Source organism: Ambystoma mexicanum, chromosome 7q (assembly GCF_040938575.1).
Source record: "Ambystoma mexicanum isolate Mex_15411 chromosome 7q, UKY_AmexF1_1, whole genome shotgun sequence".
NCBI lineage: Eukaryota > Metazoa > Chordata > Amphibia > Caudata > Ambystomatidae > Ambystoma > Ambystoma mexicanum.
In genome coordinates this window covers 532885503-532909570 of record NC_090941.1, presented here as the reverse complement: position 1 = coordinate 532909570, position 24068 = coordinate 532885503, and the positions used below count along the sequence as shown (strand labels likewise).

The 24068-nt window shown below is 49.3% G+C and overlaps 1 protein-coding gene across 1 annotated transcript in view; it reads left to right on the top strand.

Moving 5' to 3' along the window:
- GTF2F2 (general transcription factor IIF subunit 2) overlaps positions 1 to 24068 on the top strand; it is a 1410422-nt gene that overhangs the window by 1244641 nt on the left and 141713 nt on the right. Inside the window, exon 8 of the mRNA XM_069639167.1 lies at positions 196 to 339. Coding sequence (XP_069495268.1) covers positions 196 to 339 — 144 coding nt within the window. The remainder of the gene's footprint in view (positions 1 to 195; positions 340 to 24068) is intronic.

Genomic DNA, 24068 nt, shown 5'->3' with positions numbered 1-24068 from the left:
ATAGACCATTGTAGAGGGTTGAAAGGTCTGTTGCATTTACAGTGGTTTGAAGCTTTGTTGCATATACATGTAACTCTTAATAGATGTACATTTAAAATAAAGTGTGAGGTAATGTATGAAAAAAACAGTACAAGTGAGTGCATGTCTTTTAGAAAGTAATTTACATGCAGTACAGGTTTTCTTTCTGATTCACAGATTGAGAGTGAAAGGAGAAAAAAAGAGGAGGGCAAACGTGCACGGGCTGACAAGCAGCAGGTTCTGAACATGCTTTTTTCTGCATTTGAGAAACATCAGTATTACACAATTAAGGACCTGGTGGACATTACGAAACAACCAGTGGTATGTACTAACATATGTTGGCTCTCGTGTGGTTTTCTTTAGACACATCTGCATTATTGGGCACTTATGCGTTGTCTGATAATGGAGGTTTTGGCAGCTGGCATACCACTCCTTAGATGTCCTTAACATTAAGTTGAAGTCTTTGACCATGTCTACTAGGTCTATTTCTAGAGGGACTTTGTACACTGGACATAATTCGAATTCCTAGAACAAGCTCGAATGATTGGCACAAATCTGTGGACGCCTCAGTGGGGATGCCTGAAGCAGAGAGTGAGGGGAATCTCGGCTTGCAACACATTGCGCTGTTGGAAAAGGGTCCACCTAATGTGGTGGCAGCCAGCGCCGGCCCTTCAAAGAATCTGTTAGTTTCTAATATTAGCTTCTAATATTCCCAGTCATGTTAACATTTCTCCCAAAACATTGCGCACCATGCTAACAGGTCCCAATATTTCCCCCATGTTTAAGCAGGTTCTATTCCATGCAGCGTTTCCTGCTTCTACACCAAAACAACTGGTGGATGGATCTATGGGCCCACAGTCGGCCTGTTCGCGACTGAAACTCTTGTATTTGGATCACGTCCGCCTCACTCATTCAATTTTAGGGATTTTACTAACACTGATGGTGATCTTTTGACTGGGGTAACAACTGTGGGCCAAGCTGGCTTTGAGGAGGCCGCTTGTGGATTTATTCCAAATAATTGCCATGATGATTTTTTCATGAAACTGTTAACTGAGAGACAGGCCAATCGTAAATAAATCACTGACCTCAAATTGCTATCTGGTTGTGAAAACATTAATTTGCCTGTTTCTACTTTCTGTAGGGGAAGGGGCAGGTGCGGGCATCTGGAGGTTAATGTAATGGACTCCCATAATCGCCGGTCTGATGTGGGCACTCAGTGCTTATTTGGGGGGTGCTGTTGTGACTAAATCTGCAAATACATATGTTGGCAGGTTTTGGTTGCCAGGGATCCCAGCGGCAGGAACCCATGTCTGAATATATGGGATTGGGTAGCCATTTAAGAGTCGATGTTACACTGCCCGCTGGTCTAAACATAGCAACTCGGACTATGGATTTGTCAGTAGGTGTGTCTGAAGTGAGGGAGGTTCATCACCCTAGCTTACCGCCATCACCGTTTGGAGACATTTGGACCAGACCTCCTCCATGTGAGATTTTTAAACCTATGGATAAAGTTACTTGGATTAAATTTGTGCCAAATTTGAATAAAGAGCTCACAGCACTGTTACGATCAAGAACTAGTATCAAGTGAGGATGAATAGAATGCTGCAACATTATCAGCAACAAATGAGAAATTGTCTTTTGTCAAGGGTTATTTGAGAGGGCTGTCTAACAGTCTGGTGTTTTGGACCTTAATACCCTAATAATACTCAATCGGGTTAAGGCTGGCAATAGGTCCAACGCTTTAAAAAAATATATATTTCTGAGGCTTGTGGAATCTGCTTAGATCACATGCTGTGCATAGGCCGACATCTAGTGGAAGCTGCGGAGTATTACAGTTTGTTTTTCGAAACTCGAAAATGGGCGTCGACACAGGGTGTGCCAGTAATACTATACCTAGTGTGACGTCCCCTGTACCCATGATCCCTCACGCGTCTAGGACCCTCAGATTGTTTTTTTCCGCCATACTGGTCGGAAGCATTTCGCGGAGTTCCCTGGACTAAGCCATAATTTTGCAAACTATTGATAATTTTACCCCTTTCTCCACCCCAACGTCGAGATACTGAATTTCTACACTCGACGCCGGATCGGAGAGGATTTCGACCGTCGACTGCACAACGGGTTTGGGCCTCGGGGCTTCCGTCTCAGCCCGGGCTGCTGGCCTTGGCCCTGCAAGTAGGGAGAGTGGGGGGTGGTCATACTCTACACTCTTGTAATATATATACTTATATATTCCTACATTTACCAGCCCGCTGCCACAAGGTGCGTATGGAAGGTACCCCTTTCCAATTCTGCCCCAAGTGCAATCGCAAATACCCTTGGGTCGACAGGCACACCACATGCAACCTCTGCTTGCCGAGGGACCACCCCGAGGCAAATTGCAGAGCCTGTAGTAGGTTTAAGCCTAAAACACTTAAGGACCGTTCAATCAAGCGTTGGGCCCACCACGCCAGGCGTCAAGAGGCCATGGCAGCGGAGGGCGCCTTCAGCGATGGCAGCGACGCCGTACTTTCGGACGGCGAGGGCTTTATGGCGTCGAAAGACAGCCGAGCGCAAGTCCCCGACCTCGGAAGGTCGACCGGCAGGCCAGCTATGGGGAACACCCCCGGCGACACGAGTGCTTCCCATGACACTTCCACAAAGCACATAAAGTCCAACCGAGACTCGACGCGCACGTCGAGTTCTCGGAAAGAGGCACGTAGAGAACGGTCCGAATCGGCGTCCTCTGGGCGATCTAGATCGCCGCACGACACCAGGCAAACATCCACTATTGCCAAGTGTGCCTCGCTCCCTAAGGTCACAGAAGCTCGATCGTCGAAAGACAAAGCCGACTTCCACCCTCAGGCCGCACTCCAAGAGTCGGCGCCCGCAGACCGAATTACTACAGATCCCGAACCCCTACCTCCACACTCGAAGGATAGTGTCAAGACCCCCGAACCTCGATGCCAGGCGTCGAAAAGCTCAGAGGGCCCTAAAACACACGGGAAGCACTCCTCCAGTCACGGGGAGGGAGGGAAACAACAAAAGAAGCAGTCTCTACCCACTTCCATGCCCGTAGAACACTCCACTCCTCAAAAACAGAAAGACAAGTCCAGGTCTTCTGATAACACCAAGACCCCTGCACAGGCTACCAAGTCTAGTCAGGATAAATTTGAAAAACTCCCAGAAAGGGTCATTCCCAGTTCCAGAGAATGGACCAGTGTTGACATAGATAGGGTAATGTCAAGAATGTCGTCTTTGGCAGATTTTTATGCACAAAACCCAGAACACTTTCTTGCTTATGCTCCCGACGGGTCAGCACTCTCTGGCTCTAAGGATCCTATACCTCCAAGTACAAGGTCCCACTTTGAGACACCAACAGGGTCTTCAGACCCCTTCTACGTCCAGCCCTACTCTCATTACCAGGGAGAGACATCCTTTGTTGAGGATCCAGATTTGGGCATGGTGGAGGAACAAACTGGGACAGGCTACTATGGGGATGATGATGAGGATCAAGATGAGGAGGAGGAAGACCCCTACAGGGTAGACTCCCCAGTAGAAAGAGAAGCCCCCATTACCGACTTCCCTGTCGACAACCAGCCGCTCCTGAATTAAGTGCTGTCTCGGGCAGCCGAACATTTCCACATTGACACCCAGGGTGCCCAGGAGGAAAGAGACTTCGCAGAGGAGTTAGTGGGGAGAGGAGGCCTGTTGCTCAGGCCATCCCTATCCTAAAATCTATTCAGAGAAGAATAGACCCATCACTCCTCAATCCTAACCTCACCATGTCATGATGCCTACCTCCAAGGAGCCAGGTCCGACCCAGCAACCCCAGAGGCAGGCATCATTTCCCCCAGGGGAGTGCCAGCGGGCCCAAGCTGGGGCCCTTTGGACTCAGTCCTGGCGCCTTAGGCGCCAGGCTCATAAAGCTCGACATGTGTTGAAGTGTTTTAATGTGCACTTACCTGATGCAGACCATGCTGCCACATCCAGGCCCTCTTGAGGCCTGAATAGGAACTACTTTACCTGTGGGACTACTTTCCACCCGGGTGTGGTCGGGGAAGGATACATACCTGATCGGAGGAAGGATACACACTTGGAACTTCTTCCAAAGCTATTTAAACCACACCCGATCAGCAACTCATGCTTCGCGTTGTTCTGCTCCTCGCAGCTGGACGCTCACCGCGTCAGCTCCTGCATCTGGACTTCAGCCACGCCTGTCAGCATCCTGGGTCACCGGCAAAGGGAGACAAGAGACCTACCAGCTAATCTGCACCACGGAGACATCACCGACGATCCTGAAAGGGAATACATCATTTTTAAAAGCAGTTTGTTACGATCGCTGCAGCGCTGCATATCACTCACCTTTCCTGGGTTCCTCCATCTTCAGCAGCAATCATCCGGATACACAGCCACTTCCCAGAGCCTAGAGAAAAAGACAAGAATAAGAGGTGAGAGAAGGAAGGGAATAGGAAAAGCTCAGTTTCCTTCTAAAACTTACCTGTTGGGTCATTCCCATTTCATTTCGGGTCTTGCTGCTTCCAAGCAGGACCCCGGCCCCTATGGGGAAAAAAAGACAGACATTAGATGAGCGAATGCAAAAACATTACCCGAGCGCTCATCTAGGATTTACCAGATCTTTACTGGAACTGCACGTTTCACTTCGGGTCGGCGCCATATCTCCGGCATTCCGAACCCCGGCCCCTATGGGGAAAAGACATCAACATCAGCGCTTTGTTGCAAGAAGTCTCCAAAGGAATCTTCATTCATCACCTGAAAAAAGACAATGAACATTATTATTTAAAGCTTGAACTTTTGAACTTGCAACAGAACTTTTACAGCGCCTTACCAGTATAATCAAGCTTACCTGAACTCCCATCCAACCTCAATCCAGTGAAGTAACTGGGTTCAACGCGCCCCTGCGTCAGAAGCAGGATGGAGAGCTCGTCCTTTCAGACCCTAAGGTGAGACTTCACGGGTAATCGTGGAAGCGTATCGTGGAGGGTTGGAAGAGAGTGGGAGGCTTGAGCATAACTCAGTCAGTAGGTAATACTCCCTTTTCACGCACAGGGGAATATTCCTGCGAGCTGGAGAAGCCAGAGTAGAGGGCCCTTCCTGTCCATCTTCAGAGTCCTGCGCTTCACCATTGAAGAAGCATCAGCACTCGAAGCCAGACCTGCGCCTCGGTGGGAATCAGGTGAGCGTTACACACCAGAGCAGTGAACCCTAGGGTTGACAAACTTTTCAAGGCGGCCCAATCAGACCCACTGTATATAAGGGGGCATCTGAAGCCGGACTCCCTGGTTGTTACTAACACCCGTAAGAGGGCTGGAACAACCTTATCGTCCGAGGCTCCTCCCGACAAGGAGAGCAAAAAACTGTACGGGTTAGGCAGGAAAGTGGCCTCCACTTCCGCCTACCAGGCAAGGATTGCCAACTCCACCACCCTGTTGGCCAGCTACAACTGCCATCAGTGGGAAGAGGTTGCGGCACTCATAGACTCCGCACCAGAACCCTTAAAGAGCCAATTGGCACGAGTTTCAGCGGAGGGAAGAGCCGTGTCCGGTTGCATTTTAAAGGCAACCTTTGATGCAGCGGATAACGCCGGCAGATTAATAGCAGAAGGAACTGTTATTAAGAGACACGCTTGGCTACGCCAGTCTGGTTTCAAGGCTGAAACACAAGCGTCATTGGACAAACCGGTGGAGCCGGATCTGTTGTTTGGGAAGGCGATCCAGGATGCACTAAAGGATGCGAAGGACGAGCATGAAACACTCAAATCCCTAGGCCAGCTAACCACTAAACCCCCGAATCAGAGAGGGAATGGCAATTTTCGTCACCCACGCGGCCAAAATTCCCAGAGAGGTTCTAACTATTCCCAGGGGCAGGGTACACAGTGGAACAATAATAACTAGAAGTCTACCCAGGGTTACGGCAGGGGTAATAAGAGAGGACGTGGTAGAGGTAGAGACGGCCCCAATAAAGGAGGCGGCACGCCTCCACCGAAACAGTGACGCTCAGTTCAGGGTCCCTTCTCACGCGACCCCAGTAGGGGGACGCATTTCCAACTTCACCCAAGCTTGGGAAGGGATCACATCAGACAGATGGGTGCTGTCAACAGTATCCGCGGGGTTCTGTATAGAACTACTAGAGCGTCCCTGAGACCATCCTCCACGACAAAAAATACATTCTTTGGAACACCAGAAGATCCTCCTAGAAGAGATCGTCAATCTGCTAGCAAAGGACGCAATAGAAATCGTCCCGGGACACCAGGTAAACAAGGGTATTTATTCAACTTACTTCCTTGTGCCAAAAAAAGATTTGACAATGCGCCCAGTATTGGACTTACGGCCTGCCAACGAGTATGTCAAGCCCCAAAAGTTTCGCATGACCACTCTCCAAGAGGTAATCCCCCTCCTAAAAAAGGGGGATTACATGGCAACATTGGACCTGAAAGATGCCTATTTTCATATTTCCATGTTCTCAGCGCACAGAAAATACTTGTGCTTCAAGGTGGACAGTCGGCACTACCAGTTCAAGGTACTGCCCTTTGGGATAGCTTCGGCCCCAAAGGTATTCACCAAGGTACTGGCAGTGGCGGCAGCACACCTACGCAACGCAGGGAGGCAATCCCGGTGTACCCTTACCTGGACGACTGGCTCATCACGGGGGAAACCCCAGTAATTTGCAGAGCAAGCATTCAAAGGACTATCGACCTCCTCTTCGAATTGGGCTTCTCAATAAACGAGAAAAAGTCAAGTCTAGTGCCAATCACATCCAAACAATTCTTAGGAGCTGTCCTAGACACTCAGGAAAGGTTGACCTTTCCTTCAGAGGAAAGAATTCGGAATATAATGCTGCAAATTCCGCAATACCAGTCCGGTCGCCAGATTACGGTACGCAAAGCAATGCGTTTGCTGGGCATGATGGCGTCATGTATTTACCTGGTCCCCCACGCGCGCCTGCGCATGTGTCCCATGCAGGAATGGTTGGCGAAACAGTGGTCTCAGGCAAGTGGTCAGTGGGACGATCTAGTGGTCGTTTCGCCAACACTGGTACAAAGCCTTCTCTGGTAGACAAGAGAGAATCTGTCCAAAGGGAAACCCTTTTACGATCCCGAGATACAGGCAGTAGTCACAACCGATGCATGCCTGACGGGGTGGGGAGCTCACCATCTCCACCACACAGCTCAGGGTCTCTGGTCTCACGCAGTGGCCAAGAATCACATCAACCTGCTAGAGCTTCTGGCAGTATTCAGAGTGCTCCAGGCTTTCGAACCCTACCTTTTAAACCTGTCAGTCCAAATCCGGACGGACAGCACTACAGCCATGTTTCCACGTGAACAAACAAGGAGGGACTCGCTTGCCAAATCTGTCCAAGCTTGCCCAGAAAATCTGGATATGGGCACTCGGACGGAACATCTTCCTGTCATCGCAACATGTTCCAGGGGATCTCAATTCCCTAGCGGATGCTATGAGCAGAGACCCCATCCCAGAAGAACACGAGTGGTGTCTACACAGAGAAGTCGTAGAAGATATCTTCTCTCAGTGGGGTTTCCCCACTATAGACCTATTTGCCACAAGCGAAAACAGACAATGCCCAGGATTCGCATCCAGGTTCCCCCAACCAGACTCCCAGGGGAACGCCCTGTGGATGAACTGGTCAGGGATGTTTGCGTACGCTTTTCCACCAACTCCCCTAATCAGGAAGGTGGTCAACAAGATGAACAGAGAATCGATGACGCTCGTCCTGGTTGCTCCCATGTGGGCGAGACAACCGTGGTTCCCACACTTGCACAGACTGGCGGTGTGCGAACCCATCAGACTTCCGAGCTGGTACAACCTATTGTCCCAGCACCAAGGTCAAACAGTGCACCCTCAACCCAACTCAATGAACCTGGCAGCATGGCTCCTGAGGTCATAGAGTTTGGACATCTCAAAGTAACACAGAGGTGTATGGACATCCTAAAAGAGGCTAGGAAGCCCAACACGAGGCACTGCTACTTTGACAAATGGAAGTGATTTGTAATCTGGTGCCAGAGTAAGCAAGTCAACCCAGTTGATTGCACTCCTTCCACTATTGTTACTTACATGCTCCACCTGCTGGATGCGGGGCTGGTTTTTAACTCACTGAAGGTACACCTGGCAGCCCTGTCAGCATACACCACTTCCCATAACAAGGTGTCGTGGTGGAAAGTACCAGTAGTTAAGGCCTTCATGGAAGGAGTAAAGAGACTTCACCCTCCTATTTCTAACCCACCACCAGGATGGGACCTGAACGTGGTGCTATCTAAACTCATGGGCCCCCCATTCGAGCCCATGCATAAAACAAGTCTCAAACACCTGACCTATGAGACTGCCTTCTTAGTAGCCATTACATCCATAAGAAGGGTCAGTGAAATTCAGGCTCTTGTCAGTGCAGGATCCTTTCTTTACTATTCATAAGTATAAGCTGGCTTTACGGACACACCCTAGGTCCTCACCTAAATTTATTTCCAAATTCCATGTAAACCAGTCCATCGAGCTTCCGGCTTTCTTCCAAAACCCACAAAGCTCGGCTGAGGTTAAACTACACACCCTAGATGTGCGTAGGGCGGTCCTTTACTACGTAAACAAGACCAGACAGCTTAGGAAAACAGATCAACTGTTTGTCTCCGTAGCCACAGGCAAAGAGGGAGATTGCGTCTCTAAGGGTGCCATCTCCAAGTGGATTGTCAACTGTATCCAGTTGTGTTACTCTCTTTCTGATAAAACTTTGCCTTTTACGTCGAGAGCCCACTCGACAAGAGGCATTGGGGCCACTCTGGCTTTCATTGCAAATGTACCCCTTCACACCATTTGCAAAGCAGCTACCTGGAGCTCTATTCACACTTTTACTCAGCACTACTGCATTGACACCCATTCCAAGACAGATACTCAAGTGAGACAAGCGGTTCTAAGACATTTATTTGCTCATGACCCTTCTCACATCCCACTTCCTTCTTCTAACACAGCTCGCTAATCTATGCACAGCATGTGATCTAAGCAGATTCCACAAGCCTCAGAAGGGATACATTACTCACCGTAATCGTATTTCTGATGCTTGTATCTGTTTAGATTCACATGCGACCCGCCCTTCCTCCCCTCTGAGAGAAGGCGCGTAGATGCTTGCAGTCTTCTCTTTCTATCTGCTTGGATAATCTGTACGCACGCTACTCCTCATGCTACCTCATGTCAGAAAAAATACAATCTGAGGGTCCTAGACGCGTGAGGGATCATGGGTACAGTGGACGTCACACTAGGGATAGTATTACTGGCACGCCCTGTGTCGACGCCCATTTTCGAGTTTCGAAAAACAAACTGTAATACTGCGCAGCTTCCACTAGATGTCGGCCTATGCACAGCATGTGAATCTAAGCAGATACAAGCATCAGAAATACGATTACGGTGAGTAATGTATCCCATATATTTGACATTTTTCAAACCACCAAGTTACAAACCACACAAACGACTTCAAGCATGTAATCTTATCCATTACTCAGCTGATTCTAACTTTACCCCAACTCCGCCTGTGCGCAATGTCTCAAAGAATAACCTAATCACACTTCAGCTCCTCCCCCACTGTAGCCACCTCCCCGTTATTGCATGCAAACAAGGTCACAGTAAGCCTTGTCCTTCGTTGGATGCCCATCCCTGAGACGTATCCTGTTCTCCCAGTGCCTTCTCTCCATCCCTGTTTCTGCTTGCAACCCACTTCTCCAAATTTCTACACCACCTAGTTACACTCAGTTCTTTGGCGTCTTTCCACTTCATGGCTATTCTACGTTTGGCCATTACGTACATCAAGTCTTTGATTTTACTCAAAGATTTATCTTTCGCACTTCTTATATCGACCTAGCATGCAAGCCTCTGGGGTCTGAATATCCAGTTCTATGCCTCCTCAGGTCGCTTTATGTGCCACCTCCCTCCAAAACCTCTGCACTACCGGGCATCCCAAAACATGTGTATGAGTCTGGCGTCGGCCTCCTTGCATATGGGACAGTCCTGTTTGCCCGCACCCTTGAATGTTGCTATGACGGCAGGTGTAAGGTAAGCCCTCTGTGTAATGTATAGTTGTATTAATTGTAATCTGGCATTCCTAGAGACCTTCTTATGATATAGGTTAACTCCCTTCCATTCTCCATCCTGAAAAAGGCCTACCCAGTTCCCTCTCCCACCTCTCCTTACACTTTAGTTCCCTTGGCAAGTCTCTTCCTATCAATACCTCATAGATCCTTGAGATGGCATGTCCACCCTCTACCACTGAAATTAGCATCTCTATTTCTTCACTGTCTATGGTCTCTTCTGTACTCTTCGACCACCTATTTTTCAATACCTTTAACACCGTATTATGCAACAGAAACTGGCCCTTGTGAATACCCGTGGCCTCCTGCAACCCAGAAAAGGACATCAGCCCTGTTTTGTTCCATAGGTCCCCCACTGTAGCTATACCACATTCTTCCCTACTTACCCGCACCAATCCCCTACTGCCCGGCATACCCTCTAAGATTGCCGCTATATGAGTCTGTTGCGAGAGTGGGTCTTCCAGTCCCATATCTCTGCAGGTTCTTTTCCAAACCCCAATGCCCAGTTACAACAGGTAAGGGCAATCCCCTTGTTCCTAGGCGGGGATCCAAAGGAGATCCCTTCGGTTCCTCTAAAGGAGATCCCTTCGGTTCCTCTTTTTTATTGCCGGCTGCAATAACGCTGTTTCTGTTCTGGGATCATCAGCCATCCATTGTACCACATATTGTAGTTGACTCGCCAGAAAGTACAACTCGAAGTTTGAGATCCTCAGTCCCCCATGTTCATAGGGCCTTTGCAGTACTGCCAGTGCCACCCTGTTCCTCCCCTCCTGCCACAGTAAGCCCCTACAAATTTTCTCCAAGTCTCAGAAAATCTGCCTTGGGATATTATACGGGATATTCCCAAAGCAATGCATAAGTCTCGGCAGTGCCACCATTTTTACTAGCGCCGCTCTGCCCATCACAGATAGAGGTAACTTACTCCAGAACTCAGTTGATTTCACCAACTCATTTCTGGCCTGGCCTGTACTGTATTGGATTTGTATTCCCATTTGGGGTTGTGATCTAGGTTTACTCCCAAATATCTAAAGGAGTTCTTGCTCCAAGGCAGGGGGCAGTACAGGTAGTTCCTCCTCGGCCACATGAGCGGTTGCGGCCAATGGGAACAAACATGACTTGCCCTTATTTATTCTAATTCCTGTCAGTACACTGGAGTTCTCCAGTACCTCCAGAATGTATGGCAAATTTATCTCTGGATGCCTACTCTGTTCCTCTTGATATACATGCCCACTCTTCTGCTTTTTACGTTATTATTTAACCCCCTGACGTTCTATGTCATGATTTTAACAGTGTCAGCCATTGTATGCCATGTCTAGGGTGTCAATGAGGCCTCCAGCCCATGGCTAGTCGCAGTCGAAGTTTCATACAGTGTTCTGCCCAATGTGCCAGGCTCTCTACGTCTATCTCCCCCCCCCAAACCAACTTCAAACCCAACTATAACCTGTCCAGGTATGCAAAGCATGCTAGGACTTCCCCGTTTCCGCTCCATTTGACCTGGCTGCTAGACCAGTCACCTGGTGCCCTACGGACGGGCTCTATACAGTGGCCCAAAAACTACTTCTCAGGGGGGTAGTAGGTCCGCTCACAGCGTTCCCTCTACCAGGTTTTTGTGGGCCACATTTACGCTCCTATAATCTCTGATACTTATTACATTGCTGCCATACACCTCTCTCCTTGAACAAACCCATCCCTAAGTCATATGTTCTAATATATTTGGCCACATGGTAACTTCGTCCTCTCGTCTAGACTCTGGCTTTGATCTGTTTCGTCTGATATCTGGACACTGTCCATCCATTCCTGTGCTGCCACTGGCGTCTCGTAGAAACAGGCTTTTCCGTTGTATAACACTTTCAATCTTACTGGGTAAATTAACACATACTTTAGGCCCGCCTTCCTGAGTTTGGCCTTTGTGGCTATATATTGGGTTCTCCTCTTTTGGGCTTGAAAGGTGTAGTCCGGGTATACTGAGATGTTCGCTGATGCTCTTTGCATTTTGCCACCGGACCTTGAAAAGGCCAGAATCTGTTTGCAGTCTTTATAATTCAGCACTTTAGCTATCACAGGCCTGGGTGGAACGCCTGGCGACAGCCTTCTGATGAGAGACCGATGTCCCCTTTCCATTGTGAACCCTTGCATGAGTTCCCCCGCACCGATTTCTTGTAGCAGTAGATTTTCAATGTAAGTGGTGGGGTCTGACCCCTGACCCTTCCGTTCCTTCTGGCAGTCCCACTATCCTTATGTGTTCTCCTTGACCTGCTCTTCCAATACCCCAGTGCTTTCCGCTATGGCTCGGACATCTTGTCGTAACAGTTCTACGTCGATGCCCACAGCGTCAATCTTGATCTCTAGCGTTGATTGAAGTGCCGCAATGGCCTCCAGGATCTGCTGGTTACCTGGATCCGCCATGCTAGCCGGGGATGCCGCCAGTGTCTGCTCTTTGTCACCACTATCTTGTTCTTGCCGATTCGCTTGCCTTTTTGTGAAGTTCTCCAATGTGGTCTGTTTATTCTTACTCTTATTGCTTTTGGAAGCCATGTTGTTTCTCCCCTCCTGCACTGTCCTCTGTTTTGCTTGTTCGTACCTGGGGTGGACTCTGCGCTTTACAGTACCCAATGCTTAAGCACCTGTTGTGCTGCGGTGTAAGGATGTTCACTATCTCATGCGGCTCCGCACCTTCGTTCCTGGGCGTACCTTCTCTTCTTGAGTGGGGCCTTGTCACTTCCGCCTGCTGTACTGTGGAGTGTCACCCCCCTGTATGGTGCAATTAGGAGTGCCACTGGGCATTGAGGCTTGGTCTGCCTTCAGTGGCCACTCTTGCCTCTCTGCTGTAACGTGTGGTGCCAAATGTCGGTTGCTGTGGCTTTCCGGTGTAATTTTATTCTTGGAAGTGAGGGTGTTTTCCAGAGTCTAGCCTCTCCGAGCTTCTCAGTGAGCCCTTCATGCTAGGGTAGTGGGGGAAGCCCGGGGCGTGCCTGGCCAAACCATGCTGTAATTAGGCCCTCAATGCCTTCTTGGTCTCTTCCTCGCCTTGGGTTATTCAATGTCTGCCAGTGCCACCCCTCCCCAATCAGCTGCGAGTTGCAGCCTGTATGTTGTGCCTGGGCCTGGTCCACTGTGTTCCCTCTTGGTCTTCCCCTCCCCGCAGTGTATTACCTGCGGTGAGCTCTTCACTGTTCATCTGCATATGGCCACCGGGGCCACAATACTACTAGCCGTGATCCGCAATTCTCTGCTCCTATGGCCAGTGTAGCACCCATTCTTGCTAGGCAATTGCCTTCTGTGCCCCTTTCCTATGCTCTGCTTCCGTCTTGGCTCCCCGTCTCTGTAGTTGGGTCGTGTGAGCACAGCTCTTTTTGAATTGTCGCAGCGGCCTGGTCGTTGGGATGTGGGAGGGCCCGTGTTCCTGGCGGGTGTTGTCCCTTCTGGATCCCTATGTTATTCCTCTATTGTGTTTCTTGTGCTTCACAGGTTGTGGCTTGGAGGGGATGGGGGGTAAGGGGTCGTCAGCTTAACAGCGCCACTGGGCTCCCCCTCTCCTGAGCCCCTCTTTTGCTCTCCACTCAGTCCACTCTGGACTTGCCACCGGGTCTGCCCACGTTACTTCACGGCACTCGGGGGGGGGGGGGGGGGGGGGGGGTCCTTTCTATGCCCCTGGGTGGTTATGTTTGTGCAGGTGCCCTCCGTATGTCTCAGGAGCCTGGCCCTGTTACTTCCAACAGGATGGTGGGGGGTGCCCTTATTACAGTACATATGGGCGTGACACCAATCCAGGGCCTCCTTGCCCCCCAACTCCTTACCGCCGTCTTTCTGTGTTTGTGGGGCTCTCTCCCGACCTCCTCACCGCCTTCACTCCTGCCTGGTCAGTGTCCGCGCCTGGGGGTGAGGGGGATCCACTATTCGTCTTGCTTGCTCTGCCGGAGTTCTTGCACGGAGCACCAGCTACACGCATCACCATCCACGCGACGTGTGTGCGCGCGCACTCCTCGCTGTCTGCTTCCAAGGCGTCCCCTCCGTGCAGCCTCTGTCTCACGGGGTACGCTGCGGTGCTGTTGTAGCGGCTCGCCCCTCCTCTCTTCTAGTCACTGTGCTTCCTTTGTTCTAGCCCAGCTTCCTTCATGTAATTCACCAGTCTGGAAACAAGGCCCCCAAAACTGATCAGTGCCTCGGGGCTCTGCCAGTTGCAGTCCTTGTATCTGGGCGACCTCTACCGCCACCGGGCTGATGGCATGGCGTCTTGCTTTTAGCGGCGCTCCTTGTCTCGGCAGTGCTTCTGCTGCTTTCGGTCCACCGCCGCCATCTTTCTGCCATTCGCTGCAGCACCACTCCGCTCTGGGTTTTTCACCAGAGGCTCCCCCAGACTTCTCACTCTTCGCCCAGCTGCTTGGGTGGTTCATGCAGGTGCCTCTTTTTCTGGTGTTTCAGTCCCGATTAGAAGGATGTATGTCGCTTCTCGATTTCGGATCTATAGGATCCTTCATTGAGCAAGGGGTCCAAAGTTAATGGCCCCAAGTTGTTGGATGCTACTCACGATGAAGGGGCTCCCGCAGAACTTGACTCCATAGTTATGTGGACTCCATCACCCCTTGTTGAGTGCATCGAAACATTGGGATCTTCTGTTGGCTCAGTGATAGAAACTACTGATTTTGTGGTATGTGGATGATGGTACCAATACGGGGTACTCCACTCAAATTATCACTATAGTTCATTCTCCTCTGCATGCCCATAATTATCCTAATAAAAAAAAGAAAATGAAGAATGCAAATGAGGGTAAAAAGACCAAAATCCAGCCTGCTAGCAAACATAGATCTGCTAATGTTGCCAAGAAACATGTAGAACAGATATCATTGGTTGACACTGTTATTGATCTGAATGTTCAACATAAGTATTTATGTCTACGATAAGAGAACCAGCTGCTCCTGAGGTCTTACAAGTGCGGGGGGTTCTACGACACAAAAAAAAACCTGGTAATGAAAAATGGGGAAAATCTGCTCCGGTTATGGTTGATCAGCCTACTAGTCCAACGGTTCAACGTCACAAGACGGGTTCAGATGTTAGCTGCCAAATATTCCCTGATAATATTTTACAACTAAGATCTGATGTTATTTCGGATAAGAGAGAAATGACCATCTTATCTCCTAATCAGATTGAAGCTTTGGGTAGAGGTGCTCAGTCCAAGATAACATTGTTTTGGAACCTGAACTCCACTACCACCAAGCACAGGAATTCGTCTTTGCCCATAGTTCAATTGGGGGTATCCTCTCCTGTGGTATCGATAGGCATGCATAACACTGATGAAGCACTGCATTCCATGGTGGTGACCAGGATTAATGTGCTGCTATCACAAGTGTGTTCTACAACTGGCCCCAACGGCGAAACCCCTTGGACACTGTCAAAGCAAGTGACAGGGAGTGAATCTATGGAGAAATAGAAGCCAGGGGCGAATTGTTCAGTGTCTACATCACATAGGATCATAGGGTCAGAGGTTCATAAACAAAAACATGGTTCCAAGCGGTTGAATAGATCATGTGTGCTAGAGTTATTTACACAAATTCCCCCTCTCAGATCTCTTCATTCTGGGGATATTGAATTAATTTCCCTCTGTAAATATCAATAATCGGATGGTTTCTCATTTCGTCTGATATAGTATCTAATCTGGTGTGGAATCAGCAAGCTATATTTCAATCCCTTGGATATGAGACATGTCAATTTAAGAGTAATGAGGTGGCCAAATTATTCTCATCTCACCACCCAAACCCCCACAATGGGCCTCATTAGGACCCAGGCGGATTTCGCGGTGCTAAATGCACCGCGAAGCATGGCGGAAAGCCGCCGATAGCGCCATGGGGGTTGGCGGATTTACCGCCCCATTCCGACCTTGGCGGGGCGGTAAATCCCCAATCCCCATTCTGCCCTTCCCCATTCCCATTTTTGCCCCATAGGGTATAATGGGAGTGGGGAAGGAGTTAATTACGCCACCGTAAAATACGGTGGCGTAATTAACAACGAGGTCCCGTAGCGCCATGGTTTTCTCCGCCCGGTAAAACCAGGCGGAAAAGGCCGCCATGGCGCTACGGGAACTCGTAGTATGGCGGAGAGGTACGCCATGCACTACGCTGGCGTAAAACCCTCTCCGCCAGGGTCCTAATGAGGCCCAATCTGTCTTGAAATGTCTATCTATTCCTAAGGGTATTGCCTCACGAGTGTTGGCTATGATGCATTCTTAACTACTTGCATCTAATAGTACTAAAGAAAATAAAAACTGGACCCGGATTGAGGCTGCAATTAAGACCTTTGTGGCTTTAGGTGCAAGAACGATGCAATCCTAGCATAGGTAGTAATAGGGTTTTGTCCTGGAACATATGTAGTATGGCTAACCTGCAGCAGACATGCCAGAGTATGCCTGATCTACGCAAATTCAATGTTCTGTTCCCTCAAGTAACTGTTTTTGAAGTTTTGATTTGGATGGTGGTTCAATCGTTTCCTGTCCAGCTACTTCCATAGAGAAAGGGAGACCCTGTGGAGGCATGGCTATTGCAATTGATATAAAACTCCTTGCCTGTTCCACGCTGTGATATGCCTGCAAAGTTATTTTGATTGTGCATGTGTGTTTTCCAGGGATTATTGGAGTGTTGCTGGTCAATGTATACTGGAACCCTGCAGAACACCCTATTCATGACTTTCTAGCTATACTGACTGGGATATTTGATTTGTGGCTGACTGAGGGACACCAGCATGCCATGATTGTGGGTGTGAACTTTAACGCTCATTGTGCCGAAGGGCAGGTCTTCAATAAGAAATCCTGTATACCTTGTGGTGGTTCTAATAATCTTATGAGGGGCCTAGTTTGGGACTCATTTATGACCTCTTGGTATCTCTTGCAAATGGAGGCTATTTCTACGTCTGGTAGAAAAAGGATGTCAGGCGCGCACTCTAGTTCCCAGTCATTTAATCCTGATGTGAGTAATAACAGGGTTAAATCCCAACAAAGTTAAAAAAAAATAACAGGGTTGAATCCCAGATGCAAATAGTCCCAACAATGTTCAAAAATTACCAGGGTTAAATCCCAACTTCGAAGGGATTGTGTCCTCCGATGTATTCCTTATCTATATTTGTATCTCCAGCTTGCTGGCCTCGGAAACTTTTTTCCCAGTAGAGGGCGCTGTGCGTCGACGTCCGTCGAGTAGGTGCTCCTCGACGGCCACCGTATCGACGCCGACGTCATCATGCCTATGAATGGCCACGCGCAGCGTCCGTTGTTCAGTTCCGTTTTTCCGCGCTTCGTGTGCCTCGGAATACCGTTGCTCAGTTCATCAGTCGATATATATTCATATTTCCTCGAGAAAACCGACTCGTACTCGATGGCTTCCTCCTCCGACCCGACAACTCCTCGGTTCGGTTCAAAAAAATGTCGAGACTGTGGGAAGAAAATGTCGTTGGTGGATCCTCACAGGATCTGTTTGTGGTGTCTGGGAATCGAACACCAGTGTTCGGAGTGTGAGGAATGCCTATCCATGACGGCGTAAGCCTTGAAGGAGCGTAAGGGGAAGCTCGAGAGAGGTAAGTCAATTTTAACTTCCTCGAAAGTTTCCGCGGTAGAGTCGAGACATTCGTCTCCTCACCATCGAAAGCATTCTCGGTCTAGGTCTCGAAGTGGCTCCCACCACTCGTCGAGGTCTAGACACTCAAAAAAAAGACAAAGAAGATCCCCTTTATCGTCGTCTTCTAGTGCCCCTGAAAGAGTAAATTGCCCCACAAAACACAGCTCTCAAGCTGAGTGGGAGGAATTCAGAAAAAAGATGCTAAGCGTCTTCGAGAAAGCGGCCTCGTCCCCCTCGAAGTCAGCTGAGGGTGATACCCCGGGTGAAAAGCCCAAAAAATCTAAACGCCGCGAGTCGAAGCACCCGGCGAAAGAGTCGACCCGAAAGCGCCATGAGCCATCGGGAAGTAAAGCATCTTCTACGCCATTGTCGAAAGCCCCTTCGAAGCATAGATCGGCGCCATCAACGCCGTTATCGAAGGGTTCTTCGACGCATCCGTCGATCGAGTCGACGCCGATAAAAGAAAGACCCACGGCTACTCCACAGCCAACGGTTACACCGAGAGCATCCGACACGACGTCGAGAACGTCGTCGACATCCTCGAGCAGGATTCCAATCCTCTCGAGTTCTTTGAGGCCTCTTCCAGTTTTCTCGACGCCTTTGTCGGCACCTTCGAGGATTTTTACATCGGCGTCAACGACATCGACCTTTTCAAGGCCTCTGATGATGGCTCCCTCTGCCTTAGAGATGGGTTTTATACCATTTCACAGACCAGAGCATCCCCCCTTAACTTCAATTTTTGACGAAAGGGAAGATTCTGACCAAGAAAGGCCTTTTGGGCTGCAGAGGACCACATTACCTGAACCAGAGACTTTTGCCTCTGAGGAAAGAAGGTTGAAAGACCTTCAGGATGCATTACAGGAAGCAAGTGGCCTAGACACTTCCCCAGAAGTGGAATCTGTCAAACCAGACCCAGGGGAACATGCTGATACCCCTTATAGAACCCCAATGTCAAGAATTATGGAGTTCATGGGTTGGTCTGCGCCTTCACCTGTTTTTCAACAGGATGACCTCACAGATATTCTGGATAAAGGTCCACAGGAGGATCCTGTGGTTCCCTTTCATTCTGCTTTACAAAGAAAGATTTTAACTAACTGGGAAACTCCTGAAGTTGTCCCTGCTGTTAACAAGAAGTTGTCAGCGAAATATAGAGTATCTGCTGCTGACCCTGAATACCTATCTAAGCACCCTACTCCAGAGTCTTGTGGTCCAGGCTGCAACTTCATTAGGCAGTACTTCTGCTTACCCCACTGCTCCTCAGGATAGGGATGATAAAAAATATGATGCCACGGCTAAGAAAGTCTTCTCAGCCTGTAGCATGGCTTTAAAATCTATTAATGCAACTTGTACGCTCGCTAGGTTCAGCCACACTCTTTGGGAGTGTGCTTCATCGGCGGCTGACTGCATACCGGAAGGAGAAGAAAGGGACGCATTTTTAAATATCATCAGAGATGGTAAAGATGCATTGTGTGAGTCCCTTCAAACTGGCATTGATTCTGCTGACAGTATCAGCAGGGCAATGGCGGCAAGTACCACAATCCGCAGGCATGCATGGTTGAGAAAGTCCGGCTTTGCTTCTGACGTACAGGCCAGGCTTTTAAATATGCCCTTTGACGGTTCTTCCCTATTTGGTAAAAAGGCGGATGACAGTTTGGAAAAACTACAAACATCTAAAGCAGCAGCTAAGTCACTAGGAGCTGCAATCCGACAAACTAATTTTCGTCCCTCAGGATCCTCTTGGAGAGGAAGGTCCTTTCGCTATTATTCCTCATATGGAAGAGGCAGAGGACGGCCGACTCAAAAGGCCAAGGAAAATTTACCCGTGGTGGACGGGGTAAAGGAAAGAAAGCCGCATCAGCAGGAGCCGCTTTACCTTCGGCAACTGCATCAGCCGCTCCCAAACCACTCTGAGATCTCCCATCACAAGACACCTGTAGGGGGCAGGTTAACTCACCATCTGACGGAATGGCAGGCTAGTACGTCAAATGGTTGGACATTGGAGACAGTTGCCCAAGGTTACTGCCTGCCTTTTCTACGCATCCCTCAGAGACATCCACCGGGGAACAGCTCTCTGAAAGTGCCGGATCCGCTCCTCTTGCAGGAAGTTGTAGACCTGCTAGAGAAAGGTGCCATAGAACCGGTACCTGTAGCAGACAGGAACAACGGCTCATACTCCCCCTACTTTCTCATACCAAAGAAAGACGGAGGACTGAGACCCATCCTGGACTTACGAAAATTGAATAAGTTCCTCAGGAAGGACAAGTTCAAGATGGTAACTCTCTCTCAGATCCTTCAGGCCCTCCAGCTTCAGGACTGGTTGGTATCTCTGGACCTTCAGGATGCTTATTTCCATGTGCCTATCCATCCCAAGCACAGCAAGTACCTGAGGTTCGCAATTGGCAACTCTCATTATCAATTTCGAGTTCTGCCATTTGGGCTGACCTCCGCCCCGAGGGTCTTCACCAAGCTAATGTCGGTTGTGGCTGCAAGTCTAAGGAGGGAAGGGATTCACGTCTACCCCTACCTGGACGATTGGTTGATCAGAGCAGTTTCTTCGGAACAAGCTCGGATCCAACTAGATTATGTCTGCCACTCCCTTCACAGGCTGGGCTTCTCCCTCAATTTAAAGAAGTCACAGATGATACCATCACAGAGACTCCAGTTCATTGTAGCAGTCCTGGACACGTCCCTGGGAAAAGCCTCGCCACCAGAGGAGAGTGCTCGAGATATTCTGCAGATGGTCACCAGGTTTCAAAATGCCCAACGTCTCCCAGCCTACGAATTTTTGAGGCTGCTAGGCCTCATGGCATCCTTCATATTCCTTGTGCCAGAGGCTCGCCTGAGAATGAGATCTCTTCAGTGGGCACTGAGGACTCAGTGGTCACAATTCTCAGGGAGGATGACAGATCTCCGGATTCCGGACAAGGTAGCCCACGACTTTCAATGGTGGGCCTCTCCAGAGAACATCTTGAAAGGAGAACTGTTTTGGCAACCATCGCCGGAGATAACAGTAGTCACAGACGCCTCACTCACGGAGTGGGGATCCCATGCCAACGACTTGACCATCAGCGGTTGTTGGTCTCCATCGGAGTCCAGACTACACATCAACCTGTTGGAGCTGAGAGCCATCAGACGCACTGAAGGCTTTTCTACCGTCTGTACCGGGAAGAAACGTCCTGATAATGACGGACAATACAGTAGCCATGCACTACCTCAACAAAAGAGGAGGCGTAGGGTCACTGCCACTGTGCAGAGAGGCGATGCAGCTCTGGTTTTGGGCAATTCAGGAAGGAATCTCTCTATCGGCAATTCACCTAGCCGGAGAGAAGAACTTGACAGCGGATGCTCTGAGCAGGCAGAACACAGTCTTCCACGAATGGGAGATAGCTCAGGAAGTCCTTCAAGAGATCTTCACCCTTTGGGGAACACCTCAAGTGGATCTGTTCGCCACCAGTATCAACAGGAAGTGCGACAGATTTTGCTCAAGGGAATTTCCCGCGAGAGGAGCTCTAGGAGACGCTTTCATAGTGGACTGGGAGTTCCCACTTCTGTACGCGTTTCCTCCGGTCCCTGTCCTTCCTCAAATGATCAGGAGGTTGAGAAGGTTTCAGAAGACCATGATCCTAATTGCCCCGGATTGGGCCAGGAGTACGTGGTACCCGGACCTTCTGGACATGTCCATCTGTCCTCCAATTCGTCTACCGTACAGAGAGGATCTTCTCTCGCAGAAGGGAGGTCAGGTTCTCCTGTCATGATGCCTACCCCCGGAGCACCAGGCCAGGCCCAGCACCCCCGGGAGCAGGCATCACGCCCCCGGGTAAAAGCCCAGCGGCCCTTTATAGGGGCTCTTTGCACTCTGTCCTGGCGCCGTTGGCGCCAGGCTCATGTTGGACATCAGTCCTGGCACCATAGGAGCCAGGCTCATAAGGGGAAGTGTTTGGTGCACTTACCTGAAGCAGACCATGCTGCACACTCACCTGATGCAGACCATGCTGCATGAAGAACCAAGCCAAATGAGGCTTAGGAGGAACTATTTTTCTGAAGGAACTATTTTGTTACTTGGGTGGGGCTGTGGAAGAACTCACCTGGAACTTCTTCTAAGGCTATTTAAGCCACGCCCGGACAGCCACACGTGCTTCGCGTTGTTCTGCATCCCAGTAGCTGAATGCTCACCGTGTCTGCTCCTGCACCTGGACTCCAGCCACGCCTGCCTGGAACCTGGAACACCTGTAAGGAAAGAAGAGAAGAGAAAGGTGAAAACCAAGAACTTATTCAACCTTCTTACCTGCATCCGGAATCTTCACGCCAGCATTCCTGAAGGAAGACTTCCATTTAAAAGCACCGCGTTGCTCGCTGCAGCGCCGCGCTTCACTCACCTGTTCCCGAGACGCCGCCCGGCTCCATCGCGGCTCTCAGCACCGGTCGCCACATCTCTGCACCTAGGGGAGAGAATAAGAGACAAAAGGTGAGCAAGGGAACACAAGAGGAAAGCCGAATTTTCAGCCATATTACTTACCGGCTTTTCTTGGTGAACCATTCCACATCTCGGGTCGGCGCCACATCTTTGGCAGGTACCGCACCCCGGCCCCTATGGGGAAAGGACAAAAGACATTACTGGGGAATTATAAAGACATTTAGAGGGGTCGCCCTCAGCACTAACTCACCTGATTTTACCACCGGCAATTTAACCCCTCAACGCATCGCCTTTGTTCTGCACCTGAAATAAAGGACAGATCACAGGTTAGGAAAAACAACATAAAAGGAGACTCACACTTGAACTTTTGCATCTTCATACTTACGGCGTATCGCTCAGAAAAGTCAAGTGGATTTGCCAGCGCCATTCTGAAAACCAGTGAAGTAACTGGACGAAGGCGCGCCCCTGCACGAGAAGCAGGATGGAGAGTTCATCCTTCCAAACCATAAGGTGATCTTAAACTGGGGGTTTTGGAGGAAGTCGGAGAAGAACGAAGGGGGAAAGGAGGGAGCAAGCACACTATTCAGCAGACAGTTAATACCCTTTCTCATCTGCAGAAGGATATTCCTACGGGCCAGACAAGCAAGATTTGGGGGTCCTGTTCAATCGGTGGTCCGAATTCTGCACATCATGCTTGAAGAGGCCACAGCAACCCAGACCAGACCAGCGCCTCCGTGGGAGCCAGGTGAGCGTTACATCTCCATCCAGCCATCAAGACCCTCAACCTTCACGCTTGGTTTCTGAAAGGTTGAGGTACAAGGATTGGGACCTTCCAGATGACGTCATGGAGGTGTTGCTTTCAACCAGAAGACCGGCAACTAAGACTCTATACCGCTGCCGTTGGAATAAATTTTGCAGCTGGTGCAGAGAAAAGAATATCAAACCCTTTTCATGTGGTACACCTGTGGTGTTATCCTTCTTACTTTATTTGGCAAATTCGGGCCTTCAAATTGGCACTATTAAGGGCTATCTCGCAGCGCTATCGATCTTTAAGCGCACTGCAGAGGAGCCATCGTATTACAAAATTCCATTGGTATTACAATACCTGAAAGGTCTAACTAATGTTTACCCTCCAAGACCATTCCAAGTTCCCTTATGGGACTTAAATCTAGTTTTAAACTTCCTAAAGGGTGCTCCCTTTGAACCACTCCACTCTTGCTCATTGAAGTTTCTCACCCTCAAAACTGTTTTATTGGTAGCATTAACATCTGCTAGAAGGGTTAGCGAGATAGAAGCCCTGTCTTGTAAACCTCCTCATACAACTTTTCACAAGGACAAAGTAGTGCTACAGGTGAAGGAAGCCTAACCTCCTCCCAAAGGTAGTTTCGGAATTTCACATTACTCAGAAGATTACTCTACCTTCATTCTATCCTCCTCCCCATCCGGGGAAGGAGGAAGAGAGACTACACAGGCTGGACCCTAAGCGAGCCTTGAGTTTTTATATCAGTAGACTTGCTAAAATTAGACAAGCAGACCAACTCTTTGTAGGTTACGCAGGACATAAATTAGGATTACCAATAACCAAACAAACCATCTCCAGATGGATTATTTTAGCCATTCTGGAATGCTACAAACTGGCAGGGAAAGAGCCCCCTCAAAATCTAAGGGCTCATTCGACCAGGGGTATCGCAGCATCCTCAGCTCTTCAAAGAGGGGTATCAATTAGAGACAAATACCTTTACCAAATTTTATAGTCTGGATTCCTCCTCAAGTCAAGAGACTAGATTTGGCAAAGCTGTGTTACACTCTGTTCATTCTTAAAGGGTAATATGGCATCTCTTACACCCGCCTCCAATCACATACCACTGCTATGGGAGTCTATCATAGATAAGGAATACGTCAGAGGACACAATCCCTTCGAAGAACAAGTTACTTCTTACCTTGTAACGTTCTTTCGATG